General features: G+C 36.2%; 1 protein-coding gene across 11 annotated transcripts in view; it reads left to right on the forward strand.

The window, feature by feature from the left end:
• Smyd4-3 (SET and MYND domain containing, class 4, member 3) overlaps nucleotides 1–6,022 on the forward strand; it is a 250,354-nt gene extending 244,332 nt beyond the window's left edge. For all 11 annotated transcript variants that reach the window (XM_071664600.1, XM_071664601.1, XM_071664603.1 and 8 more), the window contains one exon: nucleotides 1,972–6,022. In XM_071664600.1, coding sequence (XP_071520701.1) covers nucleotides 1,972–2,181 — 210 coding nt within the window. In that variant the 3' untranslated portion in view covers nucleotides 2,182–6,022. The remainder of the gene's footprint in view (nucleotides 1–1,971) is intronic.
• The last annotated feature ends 5,226 nt before the right edge of the window (nucleotides 6,023–11,248 follow it).

Here is an 11,248-nt window from a genome sequence, read left to right on the forward strand (position 1 = left end):
CATCGAACATACCCATTTTTGCTTTCCAAGATAATGTTCTTGACTTCCAAACATTCTTCAAGGCTCCCAGAATTTTTGCCCCCTCCCCCACCCTGTGATTCACTTCCGCTTACATGGTTCCATCCGCTGCCAGATCCACTCCCAGATATCTAAAACACTTTACTTCCTCCAGTTTTTCTCCATTCAAACTTACCTCCCAGTTGACATGACCCTCAATCCTACTGTACCTAATAACCTTGCTCTTATTCACATTTACTCTTAACTTTCTTCTTTCACACATACTTACATATACATATTAACATATACATACATATATGTGTGTATATGAGTGGATGGGTCTTTCGTCGTCTGTTTCCTGCCACTACCTCGCTGACCCTGGAAACAATGATCAAGTATGATGATAATAGAAAGTAATGATAATGTATATGAATATATGTCTATACTGTATTTCCTTTTATGTTAAATGAAAATCCATGAAACGAGTGCGGGTGATGGGATGGTAGTGAACACAAAAGATTTACTTTGCCAGTTGATGGAATATTAATCAAACAGTATTTTGCTGTAAAATCATGAGAATTTGCATGATAAGTACTCAAATACTTAAAATTAGGCTGACATACTTTATAAGTAAAAGATTATATTATGTTGTATGAGAAAATACAATTGAAAATTTTTTCATTTTTTCAAATTTGTAGTGTCTAAAACAAACCAAATTTAAAAAGTTGGGGCATAGATGATTTTTTTTTCATGATTGCTTTTTCCTCCTTGGCAAGGTACCATCAAGAAAAATCACATGAAAAGTCTCATGTGCACATATCCGCTATCTAGCTCTCATATGCACTATGCTCAAACTAGTATTTACTATCCACAGCCAAGCCCCAGAGACTATTCCATTGTTTACCTTGACCACTTTGTATGCCCTTGTTCAGCCTACTCACAGCATGTTGCCTCCCTTATACCAAGTCAGTATGATAAAAGAATGCTTTGCTGAGATACAGATAACATTATTTCCATTTTTTTCATGCATTTTTGCCATTTCCCTGAATGATTCACTTTTATCTTTTATGTCAATATGCCTGTGCCATACCATTTTCATGGTCATAACCTTGTTAATGTGCGGAAGATATACGAGTGTCTTGAACTCAGATGTTTTGTCCATATTATTGAAGGCCTTGCAGTACAGTATAGCAGAAACTAGGGAAATGTCAAACAGCAGTTAGAGCTCAAAAGCAAGGACAGCTACCAGAATTATCTTAACAGCTCAAAAATATTGAATATTGGTGGTGGTGGTGATGGTTGGGGGGTTTAAAGGGAAGGAATGATTAAGGGGCCCAGAATCAAAAGCAGCTCTGGGCCCCTGGTCATGGGCTGGGCAAGGGTGGTGCTCTCTACCTGTTCTTGGTACATGTAGGTGAAACCCACCTATGTATTATATAACTGGTGTTACTAGATAAACTGCTTGTGAGTGAAACCACACATAGTGCAGGAAAGTTGCAGTTTTTAGCTTACTAGGGTTTTGTTATATAACAAGGTAATTTTTACTTATCTTACTACAGATAATTTTTTACTAATTTCAGACTTAAAAAATTTTGGGAATATTTGCTTTACCTGCAGGGGAGTGAAAGGATGATGGTATATCCAAGGAAATGCAATGGGGTATAGTCTTTGTTATGGGAAATGCTAATTCTAATTCAAAGTATTTGCAAGGTCTAAATCCAGAATAAATGATAATTGCATGTTGTTTTTCACATTTTATTATAGAAATGTAGACATACATTCTCATATCAGATGAAAATATTTCTTGTTTTAGGCCCTTTAGATTGAATCTTTCCAAAAGTTGGAGCAGAGGACAGAGTCATAAAGAATTTTTTTTAATTGAAGGCTTAGTCATCTTTTCTTGTTCCTACCTCTCTTAGGCAAGAAACAGCGAATAAATATAAGAGCATTGAAAGATGTTGTTTTTCTCTACAGAACACTGAACAGACATTCAAAGCTGCATGTAAAGAAATGGAGCTTTATAATTTGGACAAAGCAGAGTCCCTCCTGATAGAGAACTTGAAGCAACTAGACTCCAGCCTCTATCCACCATACAGGGACTATCACCTTACACAAGAAGCTTACATGCGTGTTAGTCTCTGTCAAGGAAACATCAGGGTTAAGCCCCTCAAAGCTGAAGAATAGGTGGAGTTAGATGAATATATCAAAAGCTTATTCTAAAAATATAGGTGATGAAGTTGTTGATTGTGTGTATACATAAAGCACAGTGTTCATAGATTACATAAATGAAAATACCCCATACTGTAATGTATTTATTATTCTGAAAGCATCTGTACTGTATAGTATATGTATTTCATAATGAGAAGACAATTTTAACTATTCAATGTACAAGTAAAATGTGTGTCTGATGAAGCTCACTGAAGAGTTAAGTTGAAATGTGTTGCTGAACGCTTAATATAATTGTGTACATACAGTTCTAAGCTTTCATTTGATACAACCTTGATGGATTGCACATGCCAGCTCCGTTTCTTCTTTCTGGTTGATGTAGATGCTGTCCTAGCATAAATATATTCATCATAGAGGCATAAACAATACTGTATAGGCAGCAGCAGGATCAATAATGATAGCATTGAAACTGTTCACTGCATACTTTACGAACCTATTAACAAGGAGATGGAATCGGTCATCAGTTACTTAGTATCTTAAATGATCTGATTTCTGCATATAAGCTGGAATTCAAAGTGCACAACAATACAATCTTATCAATAAAGAATGTCAGAAAAATGTTCATATTGTATCAACACAACAATTGTGCATGTACAAAAATCGCGCTATTTCCCGCTCATGTATTTGATGATGAAATTGATTTCAATTGTTATTTCAGATGTATTACCTAATGCTGAATAGTTGAATATTCCTTTTTTATATATATTTATGAACTATGCTATTTCTTGCATTTAAAACTGGGTAAACTAAGCAGAAAAGTGAGCATTTATTCAAACTGGTAATTGTCTCCTGATCTTAACACCTTTTCATAACACTTTTATAGTAGGTGAGATTTATGTTGGTGTTTACAGAATTTTGAAGTGCTGGTATTTTCCCCAAGCTAAATCAGAGGTAACTAGATACTGGCTGGAAAACAAACTCAAATCAGAGGTAACTAGATACTGGCTGGAAAACACACTCACTTTACACCCAGCAGTGTGTCCATATTGTAAGTGTGTGTTGGGAAAAAGTTAGGAAGGGATGAGAGGCCAATCAGAAAGGATACAGGAGTAAAGTTTAACTGTATTTGTCTTATAAATATTTAATTCAGTATCATTCAAGGTTGGCAGAGTAATGATGGAGGGGTGGGTGCTTAATAGAGTAGTTTTGATTCAAGCTTTTGGTACTTTGAGATTTTTAAGATTTTTTGTATTTTTGAAGGATATAGCTAACAACCATATCAGTAAATGAATGTTTTCTCCCATATATACACTTTACAAGGTATGGTATAGGTTTCATTTTACTAAAATTTTGTAGTAGAGGCAGCAAGAATGAAAGAAAAATGTTCTCAAAAGCAGTATGGTCCTTCGATAACAGTACGTATATACCATTGAGCTTAAGATATGGTACATTGCTAAAATTAATGTTTTTTAGGAGTATCTTTAAACTTAAGTAGTGAGTTATAGTGAGCTGCATCGTTGACTTAAGAAACTATTTCAATAAACAGTCAAAAGAGAGTATGATTTATTGCTTTAACAAGGGTTAAACATATCATGCTAGCACCAGTCCTGAGGTCTGCTAGTTGTATATATATATGCACCTTGGCTGGTCGATTTTGAATCACCTATCAGGATATTGGATACTCTTGTTGCCATAGAAAACATCAAAATGTATTGTACTATATTCATCTGCATAGTATACTTGATTGCTGTTGAAAAAAATGCGGCTAAAGGGGTATTGCATTTGTGTAAAACAATATGATGAATTTTATTAGTTTTGAAAAAAGAAAAAATGTTGAGTACTTTTTAAAAGTGTGCCATATAAAGCTAGAGGTATACGTAGTTTTTCTTAATTCTTTATCACACACAATTATGAATGTTAAGAATTGTTAATGAATAAGGTAATAGCTGTATCAGCATGAATTTGTAGGTTTATACGGTAAGGAGGTTTTACCTAAGAATGCTGAGGTTGTCAAGTTGTGTATTCACTTTTTTGTCCAAAAATTGGAATTTTAATGATAATACTATCATTATTATAATTATTTATTGTATTATCTGTCTGTAGTCAACAGTATATTTAGTGCCAAATGGTTTGTATGCATTTTGATAATGTGGAACTTTAAAAGATACCATACTAAATTCACTTGATTTTTATTGTATTATTGTTTTTTTTTCACTTCAGTGATTCTCATTGATTTTGAACAACTTGGATCTTTAAGAAATATTAGAATGAATATGAAAATTATAAGACTGCTTAGCTTGCTGGAGTTTACTGAAATTTTTATTCCTGAATTTGAATAATGACACTTTGCATTGTATCGCAATCTGAAATACATGGCCAGATATACAACAAACCTAATTCCCTTCTTCAATTTAGCAAGGCAGCTTCTGAAAAAATGAACAAAGACCTCATTCACATACATCCAATCCAGCTGTCATGTATTATATATGTTGTTCATGTATGGTATGGATTTTGACAAAGCGACCTTTAAGAATGTATTGATCAAAAATATTCAGTTTGCATTATACGTTATGTTACTAATTCACAAAGTATTTCATTAAGATATCTTAAGGACCTTAACTGATAGTCAATATTCCATTTCCATACTCTTATAAGCTTATTGTATGACAGGTTTAGAGACTTAAATTATTGTTAGATGCATGTCACTACTAAACATCCATCCAGCTTTTTATAAAAGTTGTCAAAATTCCAATGTCTGAGTTTTACTCATTCAGTTGAGGCAAGTTATTTAATCATCTCTGTGGTATAGGCAAACTGGATTAGTCATTAGTTGATGATTCTTCATCCTTGGCAAATATCAAATTTAGAATCTTCATATGATACTGTACCTCATGCTATTTTCTCTGTGTGTGTTTTTGCATTATGATATATATTTATGCAAAATATGAGACCTAAGATTTTCATGAATATATGGGTCATACACCAGTTATTATGCCTTTGCTAGACATTGCAGTTTTGTTGCAGATGTGTTACTGATAAAGCATTATAATCTCGCCAAGGTTTGAACCAGTGACCTTGTAGCTATTAGTTGAGAGACCTATTATTGTTACAACGTTTTAGTGAGAATTTTCATCATAACTAAGTGAAATAGGGAGACAAATAACATCTATTAAAATGCTTTTTGTTGAGATTTATTTTTATTTATCATTAAATAACTGTTTGCTGTGGTAGATAGGTTTTGAACCTGGCACAACAATATAGTTATTCAATGTATTAAAAATACCCAACAAATCAGCAAACAATCTTTACTCAGGCTTGACTATGGCTCCTCTAGTGCAGTGGTAAACAAACTTTCTCTCTGTATTTTTCACTTCAATGTTTTTATCTCATTTCTCTAGTCGATCCTGTAGGAACTTCTGAGTATCTTGTGGAAGGTTTGTGTGTTAATATTTTAAGCATTTTGTTACATAATTTTATGTGCTCATTATCCTGATTTGGATAGTGCTTATGATCATGGTGTAATTGCATCTGCAATTATGGTACTATTTCCATGAAAATTATTAAAGGTCAAATGTAAGATACGTTGCTATTTTAGAAAACCCCTGATGATCTTCAGGTGTTAGTGCCATAATATATTTGGTAGTAAGGTAACCTTTCTACTCTCACTGTGAAATATTAAACTGTAAAAATACTTTTCTTCAATGTTCCATTTTAGGAACTGTTGAGCTTATTTCCTATCATAGTGTCTGTTTATTGTGAGCAGTTATAGATGTTTATTTGGATTTAATTATGCCTTACATAGTGCCTTTTGTACACTGTACTACAGCCTGACAAAGATTAAAAGGAAGGTTTCTGTTGATGTAATTCTGTTACTTGTACCTTGTCATTTGCATCTTTATATATATTTCATATAAATTTCTATGGTGCTTTATTAGTTGATACAACATAAGACAGTTTTTAGAATATTTCATCAAGCACTGCTGTTGGGTCTGTAGTACTAGTCTGGGAAGATATGCCATGATTAAAGTGTTTGAGGAAGGTTTTGAATGTTCTCCTCAGCACATAATGCCAAAAATGGCCTGTTCACATATAGTTTGAATATACACAACCTGACACTGTTGTGTAGGAAGGCATGAAATTTAGCTAAACAATATCTATCCACAGCAACTAGGTTGTAGGTATGTCTCGGATGCTTCTGAAAACACTATTGTGGGTGAAGTAAATTGACTGTCGTTCATAGCACTGATTTTTTTTCTCTGTTGAGCCAAATCCACAGTACAACCCATTCTTTCAAATGATCTAAAGAGACCTTTATTCCATCTCTTTAGGGTGACTGTAGAAATGTCTGGACATGCTAGACACTTCTGAAACTTTTTTGCAAATCAGCCACTTCAAATAACAAAGAAAAAAATCATTACTTCAAACAGGGCATGATGGAATTGCTATTCCTCAGTTACATTAGGGACTAGAGTGATATTTCATGTTAGTTGTATGCATCATACCTCACTTTTAAACTGATGAAACAAACCTTTGATATTGTGTTTTCTAAGTGTAAAATAGATTTTTACATATGATATAGTGAAATAAACTATAGTTAACATGCTTTAGAAAGATATAAAGGCAATAGAAAAAATGATCATATTATGTAACTCAAAATGATCAATATTGAAATAGAAATGATAAAAATCTAACTGTTAACTAAGAGGTTTTAGAATTTACTTTTGAGGAAGGAAACAAGGCTTAAAGTTGGTGCTCCTCTTGGGTCATGTTTTCCTTTTCCTAGAATTACGCACATGTTTACAGTGCGCAGTAACTTGAGCTACAGAAGTCTTCCACTGTTAACAAGCCTCATATGTAATGAACAGTTGCCAGTAATGAAACTAGCCACATTGTTTTAAATCTCAAAAATCCAGAAATTTATGCTGTGTGCAAGAAAGATGATAGAAAAGTTAAACTGAAAATATTTACTCATAATGAATGTTGTAAGGCTTTATAAATTTTAAAAATGTTAGAGAAGGGATAGAACTGTTTTTAGAGTGGAACCATATTTTCTCATTTTGATTAGTTATTATACACTCCTACCTCAAAGCAGAGGGGCATATTGATATGTCATTATTCATGTGATAATACTTGCTTTTCTGTATGTTCTGATTTTATATGCACAGTATTCCATGACTGAGTAATTGGATATCAACCAGACATGGATCATAGTTTTTTTTTATACATATTCACCATTTCCCACGTTAACAAGGTAGCATTAAGAACAGAGGACTGAGCCTTAGGGGGGGATATCCTCACTTGGCCCACTTCTCTGTTCCTTCTTTTAGAAAATTAAAAACGAGAGATGATTTCCACCCCTCGGCTCCCTCCCCATTTAGTTGCCTTCTACAGCATGCAGAGAATACATGGCCTGTATTCTTTCTCCCCAATCCCCAGGGATAATAGACAACAGGTACTGAAGAAAGTTACACTACACTTGATTAGATTTTCCAGATCATGATCAATGATCAAGGTCACAAGATTGGCTAGCAAGTGTATCTTGGATATTGAAAGTTCTATTTACTTTTACTGAAAACCCTCTTCTTGCTTCATATTCTCTCATATTTCATAATACACTTATTTCATTCATTGGCACAACACTGATGGTAAAAATGTTTATAGAAATATTACATCACTTACATAAGTTTAAGGAAATTAAGTGGATGGCATGTATGGAAAGGAGCTGGGAAACGTATTTATTCTTTTGAAATATTTAAGCTCGTTACCTATTATCGGTTACCTAAGCCTTCCATTACCCCAGATTTACACAAAGAAAATATTAGGCACAATTGTAGGTAGTAGTTGGTAGGGAGTCATAGACGAGGAAGGTATATTACTGGTACAATCCACCTGGGTCAATGATGGCTGTGTAGTGAGCAAGCACTCCTGTGCTTGTCAAGTATCACTCCCTTTCTGCATCACTATTGTGTGGACTGCTGGCATTCTGTTCACAAACATACAGTCTCTCCTTGTCATGTTTAACACTTGACAACACTTAATTCACACAACTCATTCTTCACAAGTCTTGATTTTTCTTCAGTGAGCCCTCCCATTTGGCAAAATGGTTGTTGTAATAGACTCAAGAAGTAGGTAGGAACATTATGCAGGAGCTTTAGGTAAAAACACATTAGTTACAAACATTAGGCGGGAGTGTTAAGTAGAGGTAGTTGGTTGAGTAATAGGCAGGAACATTAGGTTATCGCTATAGTTAGAAGTGGATGGTAGGGACATTAGGTAGGAGCCTCTGGAAAAACTGAATGAGAGTTGCCCTTTTCCAGTGACCCTTTAAGGGCAAGACGCTAAAGGCAAAGAATCTGAACTGAAGTTCACCGGTTATGGAGACTTTTGCCATGGCCAATCTCGTGAGGGAGGTCCTGAGGGAGTAGGCATAAGATGTATAGAGAGATAGATAGATTGTACAAAGGCAAAGGGGATAAGAGTGATTGCTCAAATTACAGAGGTATAAGTTTGTTGAGTATTCCTGGGAAATTATATGGGAGGGTATTGATTGAGAGGGTGAAGGCATGTATAGAGCATCAGATTGGGGAAGAGCAGTGTGGTTTCAGAAGTGGTAGAGGATGTGTGGATCAGGTGTTTGCTTTGAAGAATGTATGTGAGAAATACTTAGAAAAGCAAATGGATCTGTATGTAGCATTTATGGATCTGGAGAAGGCATATGATAGAGTTGATAGAGATGCTCTGTGGAAGGTATTAAGAATATATGGTGTGTGAGGCAAGTTGTTAGAAGCAGTGAAAAGTTTTTATCAAGGATGTAAGGCATGTGTACGTGTAGGAAGAGAGGAAAGTGATTGGTTCTCAGTGAATGTAGGTTTGCGGCAGGGGTGTGTGATGTCTCCATGGTTGTTTAATATGTTTATGGATGGGGTTGTTAGGGAGGTGAATGCAAGAGTTTTGGAAAGAGGGGCAAGTATGAAGTCTGTTGTGGATGAGAGAGCTTGGGAAGTGAGTCAGTTGTTGTTCGCTGATGATACAGCACTGGTGGCTGATTCATGTGAGAAATTGCAGAAGCTGGTGACTGAGTTTGGAAAAGTGTGTGAAAGAAGAAAGTTAAGAGTAAATGTGAATAAGAGCAAGGTTATTAGGTACAGTAGGGTTGAGGGTCAAGTCAATTGGGAGGTAAGTTTGAATGGAGAAAAACTGGAGGAAGTAAAGTGTTTTAGATATCTGGGAGTGGATCTGGCAGTGGATGGAAGCGGAAGTGAATCATAGGGTGGGGGAGGGGGCAAAAATCCTGGGAGCCTTGAAGAATGTGTGGAAGTCAAGAACATTATCTCGGAAAGCAAAAATGGGTATGTTTGAAGGAATAGTGGTTCCAACAATGTTGTATGGTTGCAAGGCGTGGGCTATGGATAGAGTTGTGCGCAGGAGGGTGGACGTGCTGGAAATGAGATGTTTGAGGACAATGTGTGGTGTGAGGTGGTTTGATCGAGTAAGTAATGTAAGGGTAAGAGAGATGTGTGGAAATAAAAAGAGCGTGGTTGAGAGAGTAGAAAAGGGTGTTTTGAAATGGTTTGGGCACATGGAGAGAATGAGTGAGGAAAGATTGACCAAGAGGATATATGTGTCGGAGGTGGAGGGAACGAGGAGAAGTGGGAGACTAAATTGGAGGTAGAAAGATGGAGTGAAAAGGATACTGTGTGATCGGGGCCTGAACATGCAGGAGGGTGAAAGGCGGGCAAGGAATAGAGTGAATTGGATCGATGTGGTATACCGGGGTTGACGTGCTGTCAGTGGATTGAATCAGGGCATGTGAAGCGTCTGGGGTAAACCATGGAAAGTTTGTGGGGCCTGGATGTGGAAAGGGAGCTGTGGTTTCGGGCATTATTGCATGACAGCTAGAGACTGAGTGTGAACGAATGGGGCCTTTGTTGTCTTTTCCTAGTGCTACCTCACACACATGAGGGGGGAGGGGGATGGTATTCCATGTGTGGCGAGGTGGCGATGGGAATGAATAAAGGCAGACAGTGTGAATTGTGTGCATGGGTATATATGTATGTGTCTGTGTGTGTATATATATGTGTACATTGAGATGTATAGGTATGTATATTTGCGTGTGTGGATGTGTATGTATATACATTGTGTATGGGGGTGGGTTGGGCCATTTCTTTCGTCTGTTTCCTTGCGCTACCTCGCAAACGAGGGAGACCGGCAAAAAAAAAAAAAAAAAAAATTGTTACATGGTTTCTTCCATAAGCTGTAATTCACTTGGGATGCCTTTCCGTCCTTCGCATTTATTATTATTATTTTATTATTTTGCTTTGTCGCTGTCTCCCACGTTAGCGAGGTAGCGCAAGGAAACAGACGAAAGAATGGCCCAACCCACCCACATACACATGTATATACATACACATCCACACACGCAAAATATACATACCTATACATCTCAACATATACATATATATATACACACAGACATATACATATATACACATGTACACGTGTACATGTGTACATTGAGATGTATAGGTATGTATATTTGCGTGTGTGGACGTGTATGTATATACATTGTGTATGGGGGTGGGTTGGGCCATTTCTTTCGTCTGTTTCCTTGTGCTACCTTGCAAACGCAGGAGACAGCGGCAAAAAAAAAAAAAACAATTGTTACATGGTTTCTTCCATAAGCTGTAATTCTCTTGGGATGCCTTTCCGTCCTTCGCATTTATTATTATTATTTTATTATTTTGCTTTGTCGCTGTCTCCCGCGTTAGTGAGGTAGCGCAAGGAAACAGACGAAAGAATGGCCCAACCCACCCACATACACATGTATATACATACACATCCACACACGCAAAATATGCATACCTATACATCTCAACGTATACATATATATACACACAGACATATACATATATACACATGTACATAATTCATACTGTCTGCCTTTATTCATTCCCATCGCCACCTCGCCACACATGAAATAACAACCCCCTCCCCCCTCATGTGTGCGAGGTAGCGCTAGGAAAAGACAACAAAGGCCACATTCGTGCACACTCAGTCTCTAGCTGTCATGTAATAATGCACCGAA

The sequence above is a fragment of the Panulirus ornatus genome, chromosome 9 (genome assembly GCF_036320965.1).
Source record: "Panulirus ornatus isolate Po-2019 chromosome 9, ASM3632096v1, whole genome shotgun sequence".
Lineage (NCBI taxonomy): Eukaryota > Metazoa > Arthropoda > Malacostraca > Decapoda > Palinuridae > Panulirus > Panulirus ornatus.